Source organism: Ictalurus punctatus, chromosome 22 (assembly GCF_001660625.3).
Source record: "Ictalurus punctatus breed USDA103 chromosome 22, Coco_2.0, whole genome shotgun sequence".
In the NCBI taxonomy this organism is placed as follows: Eukaryota; Metazoa; Chordata; class Actinopteri; order Siluriformes; family Ictaluridae; genus Ictalurus; species Ictalurus punctatus.
The window spans coordinates 15511931-15539077 of record NC_030437.2 but is presented as its reverse complement, the minus strand read 5'-3'; the positions used below and the strand labels follow the sequence as shown (position 1 = coordinate 15539077).

At 38.3% G+C, this 27147-nt stretch overlaps 1 protein-coding gene across 2 annotated transcripts in view; it reads left to right on the top strand.

The window, feature by feature from the left end:
• si:dkey-61l1.4 (collagen alpha-2(I) chain) overlaps window positions 1-27147 on the top strand; it is a 67108-nt gene that overhangs the window by 26359 nt on the left and 13602 nt on the right. Inside the window, exons 1-35 of one of the 2 annotated variants that reach the window (XM_017451949.3) lie at window positions 444-624; window positions 3644-4228; window positions 5591-5635; window positions 6609-6728; window positions 9511-9549; window positions 9642-9695; window positions 10104-10157; window positions 10809-10916; window positions 11127-11180; window positions 11272-11325; window positions 13537-13581; window positions 14813-14866; window positions 14951-14995; window positions 15105-15158; window positions 15318-15362; window positions 15451-15504; window positions 15881-15925; window positions 16070-16123; window positions 16523-16567; window positions 16647-16700; window positions 16801-16908; window positions 18329-18382; window positions 18666-18719; window positions 18796-18840; window positions 18932-18985; window positions 20668-20712; window positions 21207-21260; window positions 21892-21945; window positions 23218-23271; window positions 23658-23711; window positions 23833-23886; window positions 24307-24351; window positions 24444-24488; window positions 26164-26271; window positions 26382-26435. In XM_017451949.3, coding sequence (XP_017307438.2) covers window positions 475-624; window positions 3644-4228; window positions 5591-5635; window positions 6609-6728; window positions 9511-9549; window positions 9642-9695; window positions 10104-10157; window positions 10809-10916; window positions 11127-11180; window positions 11272-11325; window positions 13537-13581; window positions 14813-14866; window positions 14951-14995; window positions 15105-15158; window positions 15318-15362; window positions 15451-15504; window positions 15881-15925; window positions 16070-16123; window positions 16523-16567; window positions 16647-16700; window positions 16801-16908; window positions 18329-18382; window positions 18666-18719; window positions 18796-18840; window positions 18932-18985; window positions 20668-20712; window positions 21207-21260; window positions 21892-21945; window positions 23218-23271; window positions 23658-23711; window positions 23833-23886; window positions 24307-24351; window positions 24444-24488; window positions 26164-26271; window positions 26382-26435 — 2640 coding nt within the window. In that variant the 5' untranslated portion in view covers window positions 444-474. Of the gene's footprint in view, window positions 1-443; window positions 625-3643; window positions 4229-5590; window positions 5636-6608; window positions 6729-9510; window positions 9550-9641; window positions 9696-10103; window positions 10158-10808; window positions 10917-11126; window positions 11181-11271; window positions 11326-13536; window positions 13582-14812; window positions 14867-14950; window positions 14996-15104; window positions 15159-15317; window positions 15363-15450; window positions 15505-15880; window positions 15926-16069; window positions 16124-16522; window positions 16568-16646; window positions 16701-16800; window positions 16909-18328; window positions 18383-18665; window positions 18720-18795; window positions 18841-18931; window positions 18986-20667; window positions 20713-21206; window positions 21261-21891; window positions 21946-23217; window positions 23272-23657; window positions 23712-23832; window positions 23887-24306; window positions 24352-24443; window positions 24489-26163; window positions 26272-26381; window positions 26436-27147 lie in introns of those variants that run through there. The other variant, XM_017451948.3, reaches the window with a different exon arrangement.

Genomic DNA, 27147 nt, shown 5'->3' with positions numbered 1-27147 from the left:
TGAATTTAACCAGTCAGGATCACACATTTTTCCCATTTCTGGTTGAAAGCTGCTAGCCACCTAGCTACAGTCTGAGCTCAAGAATATCGAGGAGACAGCTCATGAAGTGCAAAAGGAGAAAAGGAATGGCCGATATGGTTGTATACAATTATTAGCTTGTTATTATAATCGTGTTCAGTTTAATGAATATTATAAAGGTATTTTTTTTCATACTCCACTTCAAGACCAAAGTGCAGCATTTACCAACTGATACTGACCTGGTATGTGCACTGACCATGCAAAAGGTGATCTTTACTTCCCTGCATCTCACTGATCTTTCCTTCATGACTAGACCTCTAGCAGGATGTGACCTACCTGTATGCGGGTTCTGTGGGTTAAGCTTTGATTTCCTGAAGCCTGGCTGTCTGGGTGTGTTGGGTTTGGGCCGAGTCCTGGTGTGGGTGTATATGGGAGGTTCCAGCCCTGTGAGAGATTATGAGAGCAGGGGAGAGCACGGCACTCCATTATGAACTGATGCAGCGTGGGGCCACTGTCACCATGTGTTTCCATGTCTGGGTTGGATTCTGTTTTATTCTGGGAATATTTCAAAAGGGACAGCAGGTCAATGGACAATGGAAAGCTGCGGTAGGCCTTTTAAAAAATGGTCAATCATTTCTGAAGCTGTAAGCATGTGTGATTGGTGATTGGTGGGTACTTCATTATTGGTCCTATGAATCTGGATGAGTTCGGTATGATTTACCTGTTCTGAGTTAATCATTTTGAGGGTTTGTTGTTTTTGAGTGCAGTCCAGGATTTCTAGTGCTTGAAACCACAAGTTCATGTTTGTGTACCTTTCTACTTAATGTATATTAAATGGCTACACAAATATTCTCTAGGCCCCTGGAACATGTGGTCAGTAGCCTACAGGGCTCTTCTTCTACTACAGTATGCAATTCATCCGTGCAATTTTCAAACAGAATGGCAGAATGACTGGTCATATGGAGTTATTTTGCTATCAAAAGTAATCGTATGTATATGCAGCTATGAATCCACAGAAATTTATTTCAGACGTTTTTGTCAATTAGGTTCGACAGTCAATAAAAATGTCCCTATTTCAAATATCTATTTTTTTCACCTGTAGATGAGTGACCAAACTTATGATTGGTCTTGGGACTGAATAACTGAATGCTGCAAGTGGATTTCTGTGATTATTTTCCTGTTAAACCACAGATCTCTTTGACCATATGTAATTCCAAGTTCTCCAAATGATCCTCCAAATGATAAACTATTAACAATATGTAGGACATGATCTTTCATAGTGTGGGCATGATCGTAAACCCGTCCAATTCATAAGCCTGCAGTTGGGGTTGTAACCTAAGTATTAGATTATTCTTATAATCCAGCTATGCACGAACGAACCACATATAACGTATCTACTGCATTTTTCTTGCAGTTTTGTCACTTTTGCAGTCTGGTATTAGGGGTCAGAAAAAACCCAGAATCAAAACATATTTGTTCAGCTGCCTTCTTAAATATATGACTCTTGAAGATATACATACCTCTGTCTTGGTGAGCATTAATCAAGTGGGTTCTTCCTCGCTGTCAGGTCAGCCATGCAAGATGCAAATAAATATCTGGCCCTGGGATATGAGCACTGGGCTCTTCGTGTGGTCATCTGTCATTGGTCAGTTCCATTACGCCATGGCTGGGATGTAATATTGTCCTTGAGTAAGGGAGGACCAAATGACCTGGCCATTCAGGTGACCTTCTGCTAGAACAATGTATTTTCTTTGTATTAGGGGTTTTCTTTTACAATACGTCTTTTGATCCAGATCAGATCAGACACCTGAGAGTCCTGACCCCGTCATCCAATCCTAGTCTATTGTGTGCTTCAGAACATATGATTATTGTTTAATCCACAAAGGCATCTCCTTCTCACTAAATTCTGGTTTGCATCCAAATGTCCCACTAAGATCTGATCAGCTGATTTTTATTAAAAAGTGTGAGTCGTACTATACTTCTGCATGAGCCAACAACATTTCCAACTCTCTTGCATCAGCAGCCAAAAAATCTGACTCATAACTCGAAGGAGGTGAGGCAGTAAATTGGACTAACCATGTCACCTCTGAGAAGAGTGTTTCATCTAAAGATGCTGCTTTGTAGAGTGATGTGCTTGATTGCTTTCAATCTAAGGCCTGTTGTTTAATGGAGAACAGACACCCGGGTTAATGGAGCTTGGAGTCATGCATATGTCACCTATCAGAGTGAAGGAGATCGTCTTCGCTAAAGAACCAAAAATCCAGGGGGGTGGAGCTGGACCAGATGCAACTCTTCCTCTAACTCTAACTCCTAATCAATAAGACAGGCATGCAACAATGCAACATAGAACACCTAACACACTTACACAGAAACACTAGAGCTGTCTCCACCTCCTGGACTTTTGGTTCCGCAGCAAAGGATATGTGGAGTGTAGTCTTTATTTATCTATTTATTTATTTAAATACTGAGATTCTTTATACCATTTTGCTTCATAACCACCAAACAATTGCCCTGTCCTTGTTTAGTAATTAATACATCACAATGTACATCGCCAGTCAAATGCCTGAATGCCTCGTATTAACATTTCGAACTTAAACGCTAAGAATCAAATTCATTTTAAGTACTCTAGAATTTGAAACTCCAAGTAAGAAATAGGTGTATGTAAACTGAGGAATGTTTGTGACTTTGTTGTATTGGGAAAAATGTAGATCTAAAAGTAAAAGACTGATCTTAATCACTCCAAATAGGCCATTGTCTTACAGTTGATGCTAAAACGGCCTAATATCAACTTTAAGACAAATCTAGGATTATTGTAATTTACAGTCTTACGGTAACAGCTTCACCAAACAAGTACACTTGCCTTTAATAAAGCACTCATTTAGAGTCTTGTTAGCATCTGAGAGTGGAAGATGAAGAAGTCCTTAAATACAAATATTTAGGGATTTGATGAAACATTTGCTTAAATTTTCCTTATTTAATTGCCAATTGTGGCTAAACAGTAATAAAACTTTTTTTTTAACTCAACTTCAAAAACATTTGATTACCACTGCCATGTTGATATATACATTGAAAAAAGTATTCAAACAATCAATCCAAAAGTGTCATTTAAATATAAATAATAGGTCGAAAACAAACAAATAGGTCAGTGTCTAGGAATAATCTCAAGCTAAAACCCTGTTAGAGAGGATTCAGTGACTCAGCTGTTCTGATATCCACAAACAGTGAAATTAACTTCCCCTGCAGTCTCAGACATAAAGGAGCCAAACTGTACTTTTTCCTTGTTGTTGAAGTAGTACCATCAAGGGTACATCTTTAATGACCACTAATGTAATGGTAAAGTTCTACTCTATAAGCTAATTAAAGGCACCACATACGTAGGTGTATGTAAACCACATTCAACTTCCCAGTTAATAGATACATACAAGATACAAAAGATGTACCAACCTTTGAAGGTACTAACCCAAAGACAGTTTGGTATCTTTTATTTCTGAGTTCATTCAGTACCAGTACAGGGAAGACTCTTCCTTGTATCTTGAGGGATGGCGGGTCAAGTCAAACCATGCTAGAGGCTCGAAGGGAATGTGGTGCAGAGTGGGATTTGAAAAACTTTTGTGTTTGTTTACAGGATCCTCTCAATTTCATTCCCCTTGATGAGCTGAACCCTCCATCCCAGAGGGGCAACATCGAGGGAACTGATGGTTTCCGAGTGCTGGAGGAATCTACGAGGCACAAATCCCCTCACATCACATCATACACCAGGATTAAGGGCAATATTGAGAACCAGGCCCAGTCCACCACTGCTAAATCGAGAGTGAAGGATTTGCTCTCGCAAAAACGACAAACAGTTCGGGTGGATGTAATTCCTTCAAAACCCTCAGAGGACATCATCGACCTGGATTCCTCGATTGAAAACACGCATGTAAATAACAACCATGTGCATCCACAGTTCCTTGACCTAAACCTGACAGAAGAGGACCTATTACCTTCAGGGACATTCATCACGTCTGGATCTGCCACTCAGGGCCAAGGCCTCACGGACTTCCTCAGCCAGAAAGGCCAGAAAAAAACAGAGGACCATCATAATAGATTGACACAGCAAAGCACAACAAGGAGTTCACCTAAACATGGTGATCTTATCACAGGATCCGATGGCAAGAAGTATCGAATGTTGAGAGGAGCTCCGGGACCTTCTGGGAGTCGAGGGAAAAGAGTGAGTCATACCATAGCATCAAAATTATGATAAATTACATGATACATTTTTTGATGGTACTTTTGTGATAAAACTCAAGGGGAACGTCTCTGCCAGCTATAGGTAAAAGACTGAGTTCATAATAGTATGAATGTCCAGGTCACCAAACCTGTTCCTGGAGATCTACCTTCCTGAAGACTTTAGCTCCAACCATAATTGTGCCCACCTGACCATCTAATCATTGCCTTAAGAAGTTCTCGATCAAATAAAACATATGTGTTAGATTTTGGTTTGGAGATGAAACCTGCAGGGAGGTAGAGCTCAGAGAAAGAAGGTTGGTGACCACTGGTCTAGCCTTACTGCTTTATCTGTTCTGTGCAGTACAGCTGGGTTAAAACAAGCAGGCATTCTGATTCTCCAGTGGTATGTGAAATCTTTACAGTATTATCTATATGGGGAAGTATATTAGCTGCGATTTGCCTGTTTGTCAGTGAACCATTCGAATCAGGTTGAAAAGGAAATGAGTAGAACGTCCTTCATGTTTCATACAGAAGGTAATTATGGTCATGATTAATCACTACTCTCTTAGGGATTTTTCAAGAATTGGCTATATGTTGGCTAGCTAAGGGTTCCTAGCTTGCTAAAGAAGTTCTACTTGCAATTGTCTCTGATAAGAAAACTTTCTGTTGTTGGGTTCCACATAGGGTTTCCCGAAATGAAAAGAGTATAGAATGGCATTATTTTTAGCATGTTTTGACTCGATTTAAACATGCTTTGACTCGTTCGAGCCCTTTGATTTTTTCTTCAATATTTTGTTTAGACTCCAGTAGGTTTTCTTCCTTTTCAACCCAAGTTGTATTTTTTAAATATTTTAAATAGGGAAAGCTGTTCAGTGCCAAAGCTGGGGCACGAGCCAAAAAATACAGCTACAGATGATTACATCAGCGATTTACCAAATTACAGACCGTAGAATATTCCTTAAAGATGTGACTCATCTTATCTTGTCTCTAGTCCAAAAAAGAAAGGTTTTTTTTCTTTTCTTTTCTTTTTTAAGGTTTATAGCTCTAGAAACATATCTAACACTAATTTCTGAGATTGTGTAATAATAATGCAATGATTATTGTGTTTTATACTTGACTGTTGGCAAATTTACCCTATTCAGCTATGATTTTCATTTGAGTTCATACACTTCAATCCTGCTATTATAATTTATTTTTTGTCCCCTTTGAGAACCCATAAAGTTTCTATGTATAATCCTATAGCACAGGTTTCCCTTTCAGAAAAATACCCCTTGAGAAATCTAAAACTTTTCACCATTAGAAAAAAAAAACACTTTTATAGAACTGTATAGCAGGTTAATGGACATAATTTATGTCATTATAGGGTTGTGCCGGGACCAGAGGATACGTTGGATTTAAGGGAGACAAGGTGAGAAGGAACATCTGTGAGGTGAAATCATATCCATCAGAGCCTGAATCTAAAATCTAGATGCATAGTTTTATGTTACTGACACTTTATCGTGAATCTGAAACAGTTGTATTTACACCACAGTGGTGTTGAATTCTCAGTCGGATTGATCAGAAGGTGTTGATTGATTCTCTAGAACAGCAGCTCTGACAGTAGTGCAGCTGCAAATCACAGGTTTATATTAATGCATTTGTTCCAATGTGTTATTGTTAAGTTGAACCTTTTTAAGTAACGTTTATGAAAGGAGTCTCCGGTATCAGCGCTTAAGTTTTCAGTAAGTAGCTTTTCAGACACGGCAGAGTCTTTAGGACCGAAGACTTTGCCCTTTCTTAATAGGCATTCCACAATAATAAATGTAACTATAAATGGATAAAAAGTCTGATACTTTAATTAATAAAACATTAATCAATAGTGAATTTGTATAAGAGGGATACAATACTTCAGGACATTAAAAATTAATTCAGGGTACCACCCTGATGTTGATTGTTTTCCTATAGTAGCACGTGTTTTATTGTTTGTTTTGGGTCTAAATTCACCTCTTTTGTCTGAAAATTCTGTAGTAAAAATAAGTAGTAGAAAATTCAGCAGAAGAAAACATGGTTGTGGAAATTCAGGATATGGAAATTCAGCAGCATAAAACTCTTGACCTCAGAGATTGAGTCCAATTACATATAGTCTTGTTTGCTCTTTCTGAGAATCCCACGTCTGTCTTGGATTTCCACACCCTGAATTACTACAGCATGAATTATCACATATCAACTGCTGAATTGTCTACAACGTGAATTTTTTCAAAGAATTTAGTTCATTCAGACCCAATATATACAAATTTCTACGATTTTTAATAAACCTTTTTGGAAGCATCAAATTATGTGTGCTTGCACTGTTAATTCTGAATGGAAATCATTTATGGATTGCCATTGTTACATTTCCAAAGGGATCTCGAGGAGAAAGAGGGCGAGAAGGTCCAAGGGGTAATCCAGGACCTCCAGGACCGGCAGGATTACCCTCACTCTACCTATGGCGCAACACTCAGGAGGAATGGGCTGCATTCATGGTACAGCTCTATTCTTTCATTCCCTCATTGTCTCTCTGTAACTTGTGAAATGTGATAGCATTGGAGAGTGATGGCTACGAGCCAGGTCCAGTGTTAGAACGTGACACCAAGACCAAAAAGTTTCCCAGTCCCACTTCAGCCATAATGGCACCGCCCTGTATGCACTACGAGTGACCGAGTCATGGCTGCATCCCTGCTGGACTATTTCTGTCTGTAAATTCGAACTTTTGCCCAGACCACAAGTCTGACTTCCAGATAGATGCCTGTAATTGGAAACAGTTGTGCAGTTTTGGCATTGTGTTCGTCTTGTGTGGTTGTGTCAGGTCTTGTTGATTCTTGGTGGATCAGGAGCTCAATGGGAAAGAACTAACAAAAGAGCACCAATCATCCATCAACTAGCTTATGACAGTGGTTGATTTCATTATTGTGGTGCCTTTTAACTTTTAAAAACTCTTTAGAAAAAGCCTTTTTTTTATTTTCAATGTTGAATCTAAGAAACCATGCATTTAACTAGTCATAAAACGTTAACCTATCTCAGGCAAAAATATCTACATTTTTACAACGTTTCTTTGCTGACAATGGCTGCATTTCGCTCTTAAATAAATAACAGGATTTAAGGACATTAAGGACATTCTAATGATTTACTTCAAATGATTAATTTCACTTTTTCATTGAATTAATTGATTCACTCATATGTAATCATTTCCTTTCAGTCTATAATTTTGGTAGCGTGGTTGTACTTTCAAAGTCACCTCGTCAGTCAGTATAAAAATATCAATGAAAATAAAGAAAAATAACTTACTAAATTTTTCCTGTGATCTTCAGGAATTTTGAATGAAGCAACTTCCTGTCGAACATGCGACTTGTGGAATATTCCGCATATTTCATAGGAGTGAATGTGTTCAGATGACATAGTTGAGTGAAACTAAAATTTTCATAACCTTTAATGGATGACTCATTTAAAAAAAAGTGTTTCAAGCATGAGATGTTATATACACATTCATGCAACAAAAAAAAGAAATCATATGAATTTTGAAATACACTATTTAGCCAAACAGTATGTGGACACCTGAGCGTTGAACATCCCATTCCAAAACCACAGGCAATTAATATGCTTTTATAATAACCTCCACTCTTCTGGGAAGGCTTTCCACAAGATTTGTGGGAATTTGTCATTATTCATCCACCAGAGCATTAGTGAGGTCAGGCACTGATGTCAGGTGGGGAGGCCTGGGGTGCAGTTGCTGTTCAATCGGGCTGAGGTCAGGGTTCTGTGCAGGACACATGAGTTCTTCCACTCCAACCTTGGCAAACCAAGTCTTCATGGATCTCGTTTTGTGCACAGGGACATTGTCATGCTGGAACTGGTTTCGGCCTCTTAGAGATCCAGTGAAGGGAAATCTATAACATACAAAGACATTCTAGACATTTCTGTGTTTCCAACTTTTTGGCCACAGTCTGATGATGACAGTTTGATGTCCACAAAATTTTGGCCATATAGTACATTTTACAGATTAGATTTAAAGGAAAAGTGTAGTTATAATTCTGTGTATACATTTGATAAATGTTTTAAGTTTTTTTATCTGAAACATGCACATACAGTAGGTTGTTGTAAAGAACACTTCACTGTTTTTAAAATTTTACATACATATTTGCAAATGTAATATCGGTGAGAAACAGAAGGCACCCCCAATCATGGACTAGCCATGATCACTGGGAAAACGTTCTTTTCCCAGTGATCACATTCGATTTGATTATTTATGTGAAGAGTTGATTGCTCAGAATTTTAAAGCCTTCAACATGCTGCACCGGGGAAAATGTGAAGCACTGTATGTTCATGCAGTTATACAAAAAACAACAAAAGTCAGGACGGTTATGGTAATGCTATGCCTGGTTGGGTTTGTTTTTTTTAAAGCATGCTTTTGGCAAAGATGATCTGTGTAATTGCCCGTGTATTGCCTAATTCCTGCATGAAGTCATCGCTGTATCATGTAGGCTTTTGCCTTGAGACCGACATCATAGTACAAAAAAAAGCATTATAATTAGCCTCTGTGGTTCAGGTTCAGATTCGTGAAGAATTATCACACTTGTTGTTTTTGTCACACTTGTCGTTTGTTCTCTGGGATCTATTTCTGGCATCCCATGCGTTTTTATGCATCTATGTATGTGTATGCCTGTAGACTTAACATGGCCATGGTTCACCGGTATTGCGGCAGATCTGTACACTGAATACTCGGCTATTAGCAGTTAATTAGCTGATTCGTCACTGGAGCATAGTCCACCCACAAGCCTAGAGTCTGCAGTCTGGAGTTTACCCAGAGTTCTCTTTCTGAAAGGCTACAGTGTTGCAACCCAAAAAAGATTTTGACAGACGTGTAGATCATCTCTCAGCCCCTCTGGGTGAGCTAACGCTAGGGTCCAGCTCTCCTGGCAGGTCTGAAGCACACCTTCACCAGGTCGAGCTGAACCTGAGCCAAGACAAACGTTGTAGAGAGCGGAGGCAGCCTGGGTGGTTTAATGAGTTTAATGTGTCTCTGTGTGGACTGTGTGTGTCTCGGTGGATGTGCCTCCACTTTTCTCTGTCTGATATTTAATCCGGCATGGAGATCTTGTACATTGAGAGCTTGAGATTTCATCACAGATGGTGGTACGGCTGAAGTACCTTAGTGTGACCAGAACATCCGGTGCTACACGGTCGACTACAGCATGTGAATTTAACAAGATCTTAAAACTATACTTTACTCCAAAACACTTCCTTATATCAGTTTGGTCTGTTTTGCAGAGAACTTCATATTACCATTTGCTAATGGCAGGATGGCCTGTAAGTAACAAAAGCACTGAATCCATCATTTAAGTTTCTTTTGGTAATTCAGTCATTGTGTGCTTTTTTAATTGAAATAATCCTCCATACAGAGAGAGACCGGGCCTCCTGGACCAATGGGGGAAATGGGAAGTCCAGGACCACCTGTGAGTGCATTCATACGATGAAATACACCATCAACAGTGTAAAGTGTGTTGATCATGCAAATAACCTGCACTGAGGCAACTTAATAACACTCACCCTGCATGACCTAACCAACTTCCTCTCACTATATCCTCTTTGTTGCTATCTTAACACGCGATACATTACTTCACACTAGTGTTCACACTAATCCCACTATCCAATGTCACCCAGAAGAGGATGGGATGATTCTAGTTTCTTCCCATATCGTATCAGGGAGATTTTCTCCTCGCCAGTGTCACCTCTGGCTTGTTCATCAGGGATCTAACTCTCCATCCAAATTTCTGTAAAGCTGCTTTGTGACAATTATTATTCTTTTTTAAATGATTACTATTATTAAAAGCGCTATACATCTGAATCAATCTGTCTTGAAGGGGATGCCAGGAGATCCAGGAGAGATGGGACCTCCAGGTCGACAAGGTGACATGGTAAATAATCGCATTCTCTCATCTCCACGTTCATCCTGCTGGAACTATTTAGTATTTGCTAGGATTGAACCATGCTGTATTTGGACATGTGCTTTTTTTTCTTTCTTTTCTAGCTTCCTTATGTTCATTGTATAGACTGACATTATGTTCATTAATCAGTTAGAGCTACTGTTATGGGATAACAGGATTAGGTGCTGATAGATGGTATTATACAATATGAGCATGCAGTTATCAGACATACAGTGCATCATATACTGTAGATAAAATATAAAAGGAATCCTGTCCTAATATGTCACGCATACATTCAAGGAGCGGTCAAATAGGGAGTTTGAAACATGGCATAATTATTCTATTTTTTATGTTATTATAACAGTGGTATCATAATACAGGTGATTCTGCAATACAAAATGAATTGCGAGAAATTAACCTGTGATACATCATGGTCATGTGTGTAATTAGTGTGTCAGTAGTGTAGAATAACTACTGCTACTTGAAGCTGCAGGATGTAGATAAAAACGTTTGCACAGAACTGATCAGCTGATTTGTATGGATCGCAAATGATTTTAAGGGGTTAATTCAGTTTGTAGTCATGAATAATAATGGTGATATTCTATTTCCATGTCATTTTTTTGCCCCACCCATTTCTGACAGGGCGACTCGGGGCCGAAGGGTGTGCGTGGCCGAGCAGGGACTTCAGGAAGAGACGGAGATAATGGGCTAGATGGGGAACCAGGTTCTCCAGGAACACCTGGTCTGCAGGTGAGGGGAATCAAACTCATTTATATATATATATACACACACCTATAAAAGCATATAGATCAGAACATAAGTGTATGTAGTGTCGTTTCATAGCTTTTCATATTAAACTGTTAGACCCAACACCTTTATGTGCTTAACATGAACCAAATCACTATCAATGCATTACCGAGTCGTTCCAATGACATGTTTCCTGTCTGATTCTGATATAAGGGTCTTCGGGGGTATAAAGGAGAATCAGCTCCCCCTGGAGACAAAGGAGAGCCGGTACACATTCAGACATACATTATATTGCATGTTACGTCCTCGAGCCAAATGTCTTCATTATGTGACATGGCTTCTTTTGTGTGAACTTTAGGGTTTCCCAGGAGCTCCAGGGCCCAGGGGGGATAGAGGAGAGACTGGATTAAAGGTGAGATTATGGCAGATTATGCTTTAAAAGTAAGCAAGTTTAAATTGGACAAAATGCGAAGGATTTTTAATGCAAATGCCAGTTATATAGTATCTGATATTGTCTTCCTATTAAATCGGACAGGATCATAGATGTTGATGGATTTTTGGTATTTCACTGATACAACCCCAATTTCAAAAAAAGTTGTGACGTTGTGTGAAATTGAAATATAAACAGAATGCAATGATTTGCAAATCTCACAAACCCATATGTTATTTATTATAGAACACAGAAAACACATCAAATGTTTAAACTGAGGAAATGTACCATTTTAATGAAAAAAAGGTCATTTTGAATTACCTAAAGGAAACAGCTGTTTATTTTTAGTAACACTTACTTTTCCAGCCTTTTGTTGCCCCGTCCCAACTTTTTTGAGACGTCATGCGGCCATCAAATTCAAAATTACCTTATTTTTTTCCTTAAAATGGTACATTTCCTCAGTTTAAGTATTTCATGTATTTTCTATGTTCTGTTGTGAATAACATGGTTTTGCAAATCTTTCTGTTTTTATTTAAATTTTACACAGCGTCCCAACTTTTTTGGGGTTGTAAAAACAAGGGAACAGAGTCATTACAGGTTATTGGCCTCACCTATGCTAGATAACTATTGTAGTATGTAGCTACAAACTGCACCCTGTACATAAATACGACAGTTTTACTTAACATGTCTTGTTTCTGCTGTCCTATTCATTAATTTTGTAGCATTGTAGAAGAAAATTGTTGGCATATTACACTGAGCATGCATATTCACACTCAGTGTGATAAATTTCAGATCCAGCATGTCCCCCTATACCCCATACACAGTCGCCTCTGCAGTGGTACATCCAAAATGTTGTATATCATTGATTGAAATTATACTTAATGAGCAATGTTTATGAAGGCTACACAAACTCAAATAACCACTCTTTACAACCATGGTGAGCAGAAAAGCATCTCAGTACATGTTGAAACTTGAGGCACATGGGCTACAACAACACTCCCTACAACTGGTTCCACTCGCTTCCACGAAGAACTGGAATCTGAGGATACGGTGGGCACAGACTCACCAAAACTGGACAATTGAACACTGGAAAAAAAGCAAACAGACAATGTTTGTCCAATCTTCAATTGTTTTTTTTTTTTTTTTGGTTTTGTTTCCAATCATCCCACAAGAATCAGCTAGACAACTGATTAAACTGAAATATGTTGAGTGTCTGTTAGGAAATCAGTGTTTATCAGCGTTACTCGATTTTAAAATGACCATATTGGTTGTTAGAGTAGCTAGCTAGTGATTTTAATAGCAACACTACTGTCTCCTAATGTTTATGTGTAGCTAGGGTAAACACTGAGACAAACTATTTGCTCATACAGAACGTTTTACATGTGAGAAAAGTGTTAACTTTGAAGAAGTTTTATATCAGTGTGTATTCTATATTCATCCAAAACAATCTGACAAACATCTTTTGCTTCTATTTATTGTCCAGAATTTGTTTTCTGTTTTGTCTGATCAGTGGATTGTTTGTGAGTAATGCTAATCCAAGCACAGTTGGTAAGAATACTCTTTTCAGTCTAAAAGCGGACAAAATTCAGCAAGCGATAGTGGGTTAGTGGGAAAGATGAAGGCTGCCAGATTGAGTCAACTTCCTGTAAGGTGTCATGTGGGTTTGGTGGGAGGGAGCAAGGATGCTTTTCCCATTTAAGTAGACTAGCTTCATTCATTATAAGTGGAAATTCTGACCGTTTTACCAAATGATTACCAAATGAAGCTAGCATTTTCCAAATACAACGTTGTTTCAGATGCTTGCAACCAGCTGACAGAACTTAAGCAACTTGACATGTGATGTAGGGTTGGCAAGACAGCTTCAAGGAGGCAGGACTCTCTAGATTCTCTCTATGTAGACTGGATCAGTAGTACTTTTTTCACTTTCGGTTTTTCAGCTGTCCATGGTGGAGCTTCTTGCAGCTCTTCTCTTGAGCTTATTGATATCTTGCTGTGTATACCGCCACCTACTGTACGGATGTCCAGAATTTCAACATCGCTGATCAGTCAATCAGTTAGTCTTCTAGGCAAAAATCAGCACCTACTGCCACCTTGTGGACTAACCAGCACTACACATTCTCTAAGAATAGAGATTAATATTATAATTACATGATTTAACATGGCCTTGTGTTTGTGACTCATGTTCTCTCTCAGGGTTCAAAGGGAGAAGTTGGGTCGACAGGCTCTGTTGGTCCTCCAGTAAGTAAACCTACGATTATTGTATGATAATTGTTTTATTTCATCAAGTAATATAGACCATTTTACAAAGGGAAACTTTTATTTATTTATAAATAAATACTTAAACTCAATTTAAATACTCATCTCAGAGGAACCTGAGATGGTTGTTGGTTCTCCCAATGGGTTTTATTTTTCCAGATATCATCCATCTATTTTCCATACATCATCACTCCCTCCAGCTATCCATATGTCTGTCCATCTATGCAACCATTCATCCATCCAATTGTCCATGTGTGCATTTGTTCATCCTTCCATCTCCTCCTCCAGCTATCCATCCAATTTTTATTCATCTATCCATCCATTCAACCATTCACTCATCCATACCATTATCCATTTATCTGTCCGTTCACCCATTTTCATTTATACAGCCATCTCTTCCTCCGCCCATCCATCCATCCATCCATCAACCCAGACATCATCTACTATCTATCCATCCATCCATCCATTCATCAACGCAGACATCCATCTACTATCCATCCATCCATCCATCCATCCATCCACCCATCCTTCCAACTATACAACTAATTACCAGTATGCAACCATTAATTCATCTGTTATCAGTTCATCCATCAGTTCTTTGCTCTATCCCTTCCATTTATTCATCAGTCCATGTAGCCATCCATTCATCCAACCTAATATCCATACATCCATCTTCATATGAATTATAAATTATATGGCCAAATGTATGTGGACACCTAACTAAACACCCATATTTTCTTGTTGAACATCCGATTATAGATGTATCCCCCCTTTTCTGTTATAATAACCTCCACTCTCCTGGGAAGGCTTTCCATTATATTTTGGGGCGTGGCTGTGGGGATTTGTGCTCATTCAGCCACAAGAGCATTAGTGTGGTCAGGCAGTGATATTGAGTGAGGAGGCCTGGCACACAGTCAGCATTCCAGTTCATTCCAAGGGTGTTCAATGTGGTTGAGGTCAGGCCTCTGTGCAGAACACTTGAGTTAATCTTCCACTCCAACCCTGGCAAACCATGTCACGCTTAGTGTACAGGGGCATTGTCATGCTGGAACAGGTTTAAGACACCTAATTCCATTAAAAGGGTATTCTTAATGCAAACAGCATGCTAAGACATTCTAGAAGGTGTATGGGTGTGATGGTCAGATGTCTACATACTTTCGGCTATCTTATCTTTCTGATGCGTACCGTGTCTGTCTCTGCTTTCTCTCATTAGGGCCCTATCGGTGTCAGAGGAGTTGAAGGGCTTTGTGGACCACCTGGACCACCGGTGAGCTTTACATTTAAACACATGTAGGAAGAACATTCCTATTTAACATTTTTATGATGAGCAAGAGTATGATTTCTTCCACAGGGGGATCCCGGGCATGATGGAAAACGTGGTCCTCCAGGATCAATGGTGAGATATATTTTTTTTAAAGTCATGTGAATCATACCTGTCCACTTGCTTTATATGATACAAATTCCATACGATCACTGCTCCTGCTGATTTGTGTGCGTGATCACAGGGAGCTCCGGGGGCTACAGGGATGGTGGGGGCACAAGGAGTTAATGGCTCTGAAGTGAGTTTTTAAAGAGAATTGTGTTAAAATGAATATTTTATTTACAGTATATATTTACAGTCAGTGTATATATATATATATATATATATATATATATATATATATATATATATATATATTAGTCTGTGGACACAATTTTATTGCTGTTGGTTCTTATAGGGAGATTTTGGACCTACAGGACCAGTGGGTAGAAAAGGCCCCCAGGTATGTACTCTTATCATTTCCATTGATGCAATTTCTATCTGAAATACTGTTTCATCTCTCTGTCTGTCTGTCTGTCTGCTTCCTTCAGGGTCCTGCTGGTACGGAAGGAATCAGAGGCCTCCCTGGTCTGCCAGGTCCACAGGTAAACAGCAGTGAAGGAGAAATTACCTCTATACCTGTCAGTTTCAGTGAAGGAGGTGTGGCCTCTGTGCATGTCAGTTGTCATTAATGGAAGTTGGCCTGTACCTGTCAGTCTCAGTGAAGGAGGTGTGTCCTCTGTCCCTCAGCGCTAATTAAGGAGGCGTGGCCTTTGTGCGTTAAGCAAAGTGAATGTGACGTGGCCTTTGTCAGTCCCAGCCCAGATTAGACATTAGTATTGCATGCATATTTTCCCCCCTTATATTTGAATAGTATAATTGTTTTGTACACAATCCTATATATAAGACATACACTATACCTGGTATATGTGTATAATGCCATGTTTAAGGATTAGTGTTGTCACTCATATTTTCTGCCAGGGACCACCAGGGAATGATGGACCTCGCGGACTTAAAGGTCACATTGTAAGTTTTGATATCATTTCTACCGTGCCTCCAATTAATAAATTGGAAATCAAGATTGTCTGAAATGTCTAATTGGAAAAACGTGCATCATAATCTAAATATACGGTACATTTTCAGTTTTCCATCTGTGATCTGTCCTTTTAGGGACAGGAAGGTAAGGTGGGAAACAGAGGACTACATGGAATTGAAGGGCCAATGGTGAGTTGTTGTTTTTTTTTTTTTTTTCAACTACAAAACAAGTACAAATGTCATTTTGTAAGTGAAGCTTTGAGGTTATTCTTGTTTGTAAGTGTCACAAGATCAGAAATGGCCACCATGCTACCGCGACCAACGACCAACCAAAGATCTTTTTCTATAATCTGTTGATTAACTAATTTAGTCAGCATTAACTGAAAGAATAGCTCACTGAGTCACAGTGTTCAAAAGTTATTTTTTTTCCATATTTGGAAACCAGCACATGGAACCAGAAATGTGCCAGCCAATCAGATTGCATCATTTATGATTCAGAAACTTCAGAAAACTGTATATAAGATATAAGATATCAGACACTCCGTGGGCCAGTGGATGAATTTGCTACTCTGTTTTCTTTTTCTGTAGGGCAAAATTGGAGATCCAGGTCCAAAAGGATTTCTAGGCAACACAGTAAGACTTTTTAGTATTATGGGATTTTCAAAAATTTGTCTGTTTTGGTGTCTTTTTTTAATCAGTGTTAATTATCTAGGGCAGCAGAGGTCCGGATGGAGAGAGAGGTGATCCTGGACCAAAAGGAGAAAGAGTAACGATCCTCTAATCCAGTAGTCTCAAATATTACAACTGATGCACTAGTATTTAAACTGCTGTATTTATTTGGTCCCTTTCTGTTTTGTTGCAATCAGGGTGCACCTGGAGAACCAGGCATTATGGGTCCTCAGGGGGAGAGAGGTCAATCAGGCCTTACTGGCTTACCTGGGGTCAAAGGTCAACCAGGGTCTCCAGGTAGCCAGGTATGGTTACCATGAACTTGACCTGTTTCAGGAGCATATGATTATTCTGCTGTACTTGTTTGAGGGGCAGAACAGCCATGGTTAAGGATTTTTAAGCCTTAGACTTCCTCAACACTATTTGCAGGATTTTCTCCACTCCATCACAAACTGTTTAATCAGTCTGCTTACCAGTGAGGTAAAATATCATTAGAATCATATGGATTTAATACTTCTAACTGTAGTGGCATAATTGTTTCATACAAAATGAATAGATTATTATTGTTGCATATTACTGTATTCTCTCAAGGCTTTCTATTTTATGATGATAATTTGTGATTATAATGTTAACAAAACCAAAGACCAATAAAATTAAATATGACAAAATATACAATTTTAATGCACTGCAAATATATTTTTCATGTCTAGAATAATTGGTGCTTTTCACACTTCTTGGATCATATTGACTAGTAATTTCATATGTTTCATATACATTATGATATGTATGAAATATATACAGTATATACAGGATATAAATGATTGATTATATAATATTTGATATGAGCAAGGCATATTATTTGTAAGCTATTATGTACTACATATATCATACATATATTTATTCTATCGTTGTTGTCCATTAACATTGGGAAAAAGCAAAGAAAGATTCACACACAGTAACATTTTAAAATTTGCCCGGAGTTGGACAGGTTTGTTAGCTTTTAAAATAAACTGTTAATCAGCAGCTATTTAACTCTAGCATGCTTGAGTGAGAGGCAGGATGCATCGTGGGCAATCCTACAATCATAGTCAAAGTCTGTGATGGGGCTCAAATGACAGGCAGACAGCAACAAGGTAGGATAGTCCATATTCAAAAATGAAAAACATGAGCAAGGGTCACAACCAGGAAAGACAAAGGGCACGGAGGTTTAAATAGTATATAACTAAATATAACTTCTTGCAGGCTTAACACAGAACCTGCACAGAAGCTGGAGACACACTAATGACAGGACCGGGGTGGAGACAGGACAGAAACCAAAAACAAACACATACTCATAACAAAAGCACATGACATGAACGCAAAATGAAACAAACAATGGCACATGCTTGAGAAGGGGGAATGAATTTGAAGCTCTAAAGCAACACACGAAAATAGATTCGGAAAATATATTGCTTAGAAATTTTGCAGTATATCTCGGTAAGTATCGAAAAAACCCACACTCGATACAACCTTGATACAAATGGTTTGTTCGAATTCTATGTATTTCTTAAAAATTTGCTCTAAAACTTGCACTAAAATGACTATGGGCTTCTTTTATTGTTTCCTAATTAGGGATTTAATGACGCATTGATTAGAAGTTAGTTATATAGGATAAGTTAGATAAGAAGATTTTTTTTCTTTCTCATTTACTCCCCTTTTCTTTGCCTCATGTCATTTCTTTGCCAGGGTGAAGATGGTGAAGTGGGTCTCCAGGGAATGATCGGAAAGGAAGGCCCAAAGGTCAGAGCAGTTTATAGCAGTTTATGACTTTCAGGTGGAGCAGTAAGAGACAAATATCATCTGGAAAAGAGCTTAGCATTTGACATTGATCCCACGTTTAGTCATTCTTATAGAGAGTCTCTTATAAAACAAAAAATGTTGTAACAAGATCCTTTTGTGTAGAACGTCCTCTGATTTCACTGCCATCTCCATCCATCTGGTCTGTACATTATATGCAATTTGCTGTCAGATCTGTTCTCGTCATGATCTCTGTTTATGGTTTTGCACTTGATTGTGAACATAGGGGAGTAGGGGTGAATTTGGACACAGTGGAAGAACAGGGACCAGAGGACAGCGGGTAAGATATACTTTCAATCCAGTGTGATACAAAACAGAAAAAAAAGCATGAAAACACAAAGTTTTTCTGTCTACAGGGACGAGCAGGCCAACACGGGCCACCCGGTGGGTCTGGACATCCGGTAGGTCCAGATTTTTTATAATGGATCAGCATATGTAAATAAGTTTGTATTGTTTGCTGTTATGCAGTTTGTGTGTGTTCTTTGTTGGCAGGGTCTCAAAGGCCCACCAGGTACTGAGGGAGCAGACGGAAAGCCTGGTACACAGGTTCCCATTTTATAACTTATCAACTTAACACATTACAGTTTGTTTTATATTTATTTCTCATAATCTTTTTGTATGATCCAATTGTTTCCGAAAGGCAACAATTAAAGGATGTAGAGATGAATGTTCCAAATGAACCCTTGGAAGGTGTAAATGAAAATCAGTAGAAAGTGTACATTTTCTGGTATTCTCAGCTACAATGATATGATTACTAAATGAATTATTTAAAAACAACAACAACAACTGCTTAACTACTGTCCACCTTTGGTGAAAGAACATGTAAGTTCTGACCTTTTTGTGATCTGAAGGAGATGCGAGAATGTGGCAAATTACAGGGAGGCAAAGGAAAATGAACACAGTTTTAGGGCTGTATTTAGACCTTAGTGAGAAGTTGGTCAGGAGTTAGTACCTAAATTCTCACATTAGTATTTAGACCTCAGAAGCAACTACTCCAACAGTTGTGTGAGAATTTGCCAAAAACACAGCCATGTCTCAGTTAAGCACTAGACATGGCAGAAAAAATGGACCGGGATATCAGATCCTGTAACGAATGGCAATGATTGGAATTGGATTAGAAAAAGAAATGTATTTTTGGTACTGGAAATATTTACATATAGGGAGACTTGACTGTTTATTCTTTTGTTAGGATTAATTTGATTATATTTATACTTTATACAGATTCTGCTTATTTTTTACAGTGGAAGTTACTTTTGTGTGAAAAGTTTAAGTGCAAAGTTCTTTAGTTTAAAAAAAACTTTTTAAAGTTTAGTATCTTTTACAGATAACAATATCAGATAGGTATCAGTATTGGGTTAAACTTGAGGTTTCAGTATCAGTATCAGGAAAGAAAAAGTGCCATCCTGCAATCATCATTACACACAAATTTTCCCTTGAACATACACTAATATGGGGCGCACGGTGGCTTAGTGGTTCGTCTCACACCTCCAGGGTCGGGGTTCGATTCCCACCGTGGCCCTGTGTGAGCAGAGTTTGCATGTTCTCCCCGTGCTGCGGGGGTTTCCTCCGGGTACTCCGGTTTCCTCCCCCAGTCCAAAGACATGCATGGTAGTCTGATTGGCATGTCCAAAGTGTCCGTAGTGTATGAATGGGTGTGTGAATGTGTATGTGATTGTGCCCTGCGATGGATTGGCACCCTGTCCAGGGTGTACCCCGCCTCGAGCCCGATGCTCCCCGTGGTAGGCTCCAGGTTTCCCCGTGACCCTGAAAAGGATAAGCGGTATAGAAGATGGATGGATACACTAATATGATGCTATTCATTTATTAACAGTATTGTATCTTAAACAGAGACATTAATCAGGAAAATCAACTTAAGCACCTGCTCAAACCAAGTCTGAATACTCTGAACTTTCCCTGCATAAATATGGATGAGACCTTTGAACATAAGTTGCTGCATTTGAATAATTAGTAAATTATAAAACAAACAGAACATCCATTGAATAATAAATATGGTGGGAAAATGGCATAGGTTATAGACAGTATGAATGCAAATCTACATTATATTGTATTCAAAAACTCAATGTAAAGGAGTAAATGTACACCTTACTACTCACCTCTGAGTAGACTCATATAAATATTTATTTATTTATTCATTGATTTATGTCTTATGCTGTTCTAACAATGAAATCCTAAAAGAAGGTGTATTATTTTATTTGTTTCACTTACAGGGTGTTCCTGGTTCAGTTGGAAGCCTGGGAGATAAAGGAGCTAACGTGAGTACTGTTGTTATTAGAGTTTTAATAAAATGTTCAGATGCAGATTTGGACAAAACTCTCCTTTATGTCTTAAATTCTAATAAAATGCTAGCAAAATGTATGAGGATGTAACTGCACAGATTCACTGTGTGTGTGGTCAGTGCACATGGACGGTCACACTTTGCTTTTACGGGAAGAAAAAAAAGTGCCATGCACGTTAGACAAGCACGTAAATGTCGCAAGGGGTCTGCGAGAGGTGACGAGATCACACATAGTTAAGTTTAACAGGATTTGTAACATCCTGTGGGCTTTGGAAACTCTCTCAGTGACCTGGGTTAGAGGTTTGACAAGGAAATAAGGATGTCTCAATGTTAGATGTTGTTTCTGAGTTAGGTTGTATTGCATAGGAAGGCATGTGCATGGTCGGGTGATCTGTGAACATGTGACGTCTATAATGTGACACATAAATATGTACAGTGTTAAACGTAACATGTAGTTTATGTCAAATCTAGGGTTTCCGTGGATTAGCGGGAGAACCTGGAAAAAGTGGAGCCACTGGTTCACCGGTAAAGATGTTTCAACTAATTTAATCGGAAGTAGGATCAATCTGGTGTATCTGATACCCTTTCTGGTCCAGAAAAATGTACACAAAGAAACTAGCTAAACTGATTACATGTCAAAACTTTACATTACACATTTTATTTCAAAGGTTATTTGTGAATGATATAATCATTACCGGTCTAGCAACATTGTTTGAAATTACAAACAGCACCTTTAATTATAACTCTCCCAGAAGGCTGCTCATGTTAGGAGAGAATTTACTTGAATATTGACACTGAATGTACACTAAAATGTATCAGCGTTACTTCAGATCCATACCTGAATATTTAAGTGCAATTTTTAAAGTTTCATATTTACAATATCAGAAAATATTTTTTAACTTGTAGTTGTGGTTTAAGATACAAATGCTTGTCAGGTTTAAAGGTAAACATTTTGTTTAGAACAACATTATTAATAAAGTATATATAAAATGAGCATGTAAATGATTAAAGGGAGGACAAACTTATTATCAGAAGCACTGATGGTGGTAAATGTTTTAGAAAAGGTTTCAGAGAAAATCCAATTCTCCTGTTTAAAAAAAAAAAAAAAATTGGTGATTTGGTATTCTTTTACTTTCATTATAATATTTCACTGTAGGGCTCACCTGGTCGGCCTGGTCAAGATGGCAGCCCAGGAGCCCCAGGAGAGAGGGTGAGTTTCTCCTATAGTATTTTTGGAAAAGGTGCTCTGTACTGTAAAACCCTTTAGAATGATAGAACCATCCAAACTGCTGAGGAACTCTTTTTTTTTTTTTATGCCTGTGCACACATAATTTGCTGGTTAACTCTGGCATGTTGCTGTTTTGGTCAGGCCCAAGACCTGTTTTTTGCTGTTGGAGCTGAGATCTTGGGCACAAGGCTTTAATTCCTTGATTGGATATCACTGCAGCTTGCCTAACTGTACTTCTTAATAATGTATATGTATCCGAACCCCACTTCATTTTTTAATTTTGCTCTGTGCGACATGACCACCTGTGCTGTTCATCATGAAAATACCTAAAAATGTTGCTTATATATATATATATATATATATATATATATATATATATATATAGAGAGAGAGAGAGAGAGAGAGAGAGAGAGAGAGAGAAAGTTAGTGAACCTTTAAATTGTCTATATTACTTCGTTATTATTACCTAAAACATTATCACCTAAAAGGTTTTCAGGCAACCCAATTAAACAAATGAGACAAAAATATTATACTTGTAACGATGGTCTTGAATTTCCTCCATGTGTACACAATCTGTCTGATTGTGGATTGGTGGAGTCCAAACTCTTTAGAGATGGTTTTATAACCTTTTCCAGCATGATAAGCACCAACAACTCTTTTTCTGAGGTCCTCAGAAATCTCCTTTTGTTCATACCATGATACGCTTCCACAAACATGTGTTGTGAAGATCAGATTCTGATAGATCCCTGTTCTTTAAATAAAACATTCACAACTGATTGTCACCCCATTGATTAAAAACACCTGACTCTAATTTCACCTTCAAATGAACTGCTAATCCTAGAGGTTCACATACTTTTGCCACTCGCAGATATGAAATATTGCATCATTTTCCTCAATAAATAAATGACCAAGTATATTTTTGTTTCATTTGTTATTATAATTGGCTTCTCTTTGTCTACTTTTAGCACTTGTGTGAAAATCTGATGATGTTTTAAATCATATTCACGATTCTAAAGGGTTCACAAACTTTCAAGCACCACTGTGTGTGTGTGTGTGTATATATATATATATATATATATATATATATATATATATATATATAATGTATATATGTATATATAATACTGTTATATATTAGAATAATGGTGGTATGCGAATCTTATGACTAATATAATATGTTTAAGTCTTATATTGTACTAATACACAATGAGTGTTGTCTGTATGAACCTGTTGAATACGTTTCATGTTGATCAGGGTTTATCAGGGAAGCCAGGAGCTGACGGTCCACAGGGGCATGTGGGACTGTATGTAAGTGAAATCCCATCTTGTCAGTTTAAATATTGTTGCCTCGATACTGAACTGAATGTGCTAAAACATGCGCGCCTCTATAATCTCATCGTGCAGTTGGTAGGTAATGTGTTCATTAACTGTTCATTTCTGATTCTGAGACTACGAGAGTGCCAGTGTCACCTTTTACACACTTCTATTTGAAACCTCACTCTCAGCCATTTAAAGGAGCGGTTTGTTTTCTGAAGTATCTTCAAAAGTACATCGTCATATGTTTAGAAACATGTTTAATCAATACACACTGCACCTTTAAACTAAAATTTGATTAAATAACTCTATATCTGGTCTGTGGTGTATAAGTATGTTTGGGTGTCTGTAATTAAATGTCATTTATAATGTTCTCATAGGGTTATCCAGGGTCAAGAGGCCTACAGGGAAGGCCTGGCCATATGGGAGAACTGGTGAGAGGATGTCTTATGCTGTTTAAATTAAAACCATATATCACTAAACTATATTCTTTATTGTTTTATAGATTTGATATATATTGCTGCAAATGTTCTCACAGTTAATTATTGTTTATAGGGTGAGCCTGGTGTAAGAGGAACTATTGGGAAACCAGGACAGAGGGGACCTCCTGTAAGCTGAACGACTGCTTTTTATTATACTATATGGCCCTTAAAGGAGCAGTTTGTAATGGTAGGAACCCTCTGTCTGTGAGATGAATTACAATTGACGTTAAAATGATGAGAAGCCTTTGCTCTGCTTGAACTCCCTTTCCCTCTGGTGTGGCTCATGAGTTGCTCCTTAAGAGGAAAGGCCAGAGTTGTGCATCTGTTTCATTTGGGGGCAGAGCCAATTTCTGGGCCAGAAAAAAAAGGTCAAATGAAGAAAGCCAATGGTAGCATTACGAACCCCAGTTTTATAACGGTATCTTTGAAATTGTATGGCAGTTTCAGGTGCAGTAAGACTTTTAAACATTACCGATTGCTTCTTTAAGGTGTGTTCCTTATAGAACTTCCTGTACCATACTTATTGTTTTTTGTTTTCATTTCTTAGGGTCCTCCTGGTACACCTGGAGAGAGGGGCCCACCTGGACCTCAGGTGTAGTGTTGACCTCGTGCTTAAGAAAACCAACAAACAAAGGATCTTAAGGACAAGAAACGTCTTCTTAAATATGATCTTTTATTTTGTAGGGCCGCCAAGGTGAGATAGGACCAGCTGGTATAGAAGGACCACCTGTGAGTATCTCCTATTGTTAATACTTTCTTGTACATTGTGTGGGATTGTTTCCTATTTTTCCATGATTATTGATGAAAGATATACGATTCAATCATTTAAAGTGATAGTTCAGCCAAAAATGAAAATTCTGTCATCAATTACTCACCCTCATGTTGTTCCAAACCCGTAAGACTTTCACTCATCTTCGGAACACAAATGAAGATATTTTGAATGAAACCTGGGAGATTTCTGTCCCTCCATTTAAAGTCCAGTAACCAAAACGTTCAAAAAGTTCATAAAGGCATCGTAAACGTAATCCATGTGACTCCAGTGGTTTAATCCCCATTTTATGGAGTAATATGAATGCTTTGTGTGTGCAAAAAAAAACAAATGAAGTCTAAATAAACATGCATGCATCGTGGTTCTCTCGTGAACGCATCGGAGATCTGTGCGGAAGGGAAGATATTTTGTGAATAAAGACTTCATTTATTTTTTTGCGCACACAAAGCATTCACATCGCTTTATAAAATTGGGATTAAATCACTGGAATCACATGGATTATTGTTTACGATGCCTTTATGAACTTTTTGGAGCTTGAAAGTTTTGGTTACTGGAGTGTAAATGGAGCGACAGAAATCTCCCAGGTTTCATTAAAATGCCCTCATTTCTGTTCCGAAGATGAAGGAATGTCTTTCGGGTTTGGCATGATATGAGGGTGAGTAACCGATGGTAGAATTTTCATCTTTGGGTGTACTATCCCTTTAAGATCAAACCAGTGTGATTTTTGCTTACTCATGATGCATACATGTCTGTCCTTTGTTCTGTTATGATGTACTCATATCTGTTTTTGGGTCAAGATGTTTTTGTCCTTGATTATGTTTTTCCCTTAAGTTTTTCTTTTATTATCCTTGAGCGTGTCCTTCGCATGTGCATATCAGTATAACGTGTCCAATTTTTGTTTAGACTATAGAGCGCCCAGGCTCTTCTCCCAGTCTCTTTTAATATACCCTGGCTCTTGTCTCCTGATTCTTCAGTCATCTTACTTCTGGTGAAATTGCAGTATTTTGGTGGTCGTCCAGGAATATTTACAGCAATAGTGCTGTCGAATACTCGATTCTGATTTATTACTTATCTATAGAGCAGCTCGGACTGTAGTTTTCGCTACAAGACAAATCACAGGCTTTTACTGTATTAACGTGCTTGATCTAATGCATTATTGTTTCTATAGTAACAACTTGCACAGGGACTTGTATAGTGGACACGTCACGTTAAACATATTTAAAAACATGTGCAGTTGTTGATATGGTGACGTTTTGTGGACTTCTCACAACATTACATGACTATACATGGATAAAATATACAATATCTTATTCTCTGATCAATTACAAATGCTAGTGTTTTTAAATGGCTGTGGTATAAGAGGAATAAAACACTTCAGGACATGCTGTTAGAGAAAAATAATCAATGCTTTGGGCCACCACACACCACCCGGTTGTTGATTGTTTTATAACAATGCTGTCTATAACAGCATGCCCCCAAAATGTTTTATTCCTTACTTATCAATCATATTCGATAGATAATGTACAAGCCTGGAGGATTTGCTTTTGCTTCAAAACTGTCCACAAAGACACAAAACACAATAAAATAGTATCGTTGGGATGCTCCTGGTTTTCTAACACTCATGCACATTTTCAGGGTTCAGCAGGCCCACCAGGCTCTGTGGGCACACCAGGGAAACCTGGTCCTCCTGGCAGTCTGGGACCTCAAGGGCCAAGTGGAAAAATGGGGCCTGTTGGATTGCCAGTGAGTGGGTACTCCTCATTTTACTCATTATACCACTGCAACCTAATAGGAAATGAACTGCAGTGTACATGTTTAGTGACACTGATTACTTGTCTTTTCCTGACTGTCAGGGAGCACCAGGAGCTGCTGGGAGAGTCGGAATATCAGGAGAGAAAGGACAGCAGGTTAAAGAAAAAGTTTTTTTCTTTTATCCTGCATGTTTGAAATGTATTTCAGTTTCAGATGTAAGCAGAGTAATAGCTGGAACATACTGTATGGAATAGGGGTTGGGAGATGGACAGGTGGGTTTTTATGGGAAAGATTTCATGGAGGTTTTTGTGTGATTTTTGCGGCCAAGAATGCTCGATTTTCCTGCGGATTTTTTCAAAAATTTCGATCCAGCTTGCAGAGTTTTTTGCACTTTTTCTTTTTGCAGAAACTACCTGAATTGGCGAAATTGCAATTGCGTGGTTTGTTGGTAAATGAGACCTTTTAGCTGTACTCATGTTCGACGCGTGTGAATCGAAGAAGGCTTCGGCCGAATGTGCGTTGTGATGACGTCACGTGACACGTCTCGGCCAAAATCTGCAGAAAGTCTGCGATGATTTTGAAAAATTGGAAGCTGCTCGGAATATTGCGGCGTTTCCTTGATTTTGCGTTCATTTCTGCGATCGTGAAATCCTGGAGTTTGTGAAGCTCAACCTACAGTATAACACACAAGACTGTACAAGCTGTAATCACACACCAAGCCCTGCTAATCACACACCAGACTCCAACCATAAAAGCTGATCCATTACAAAAAAAAAAAAAAAAACACAGATAAAATATAGCTAGCAAATAATATCCTGATATATAGGCTTTCATTGGCGCTGCTGTACTGTAGACGTCCACTAGCAG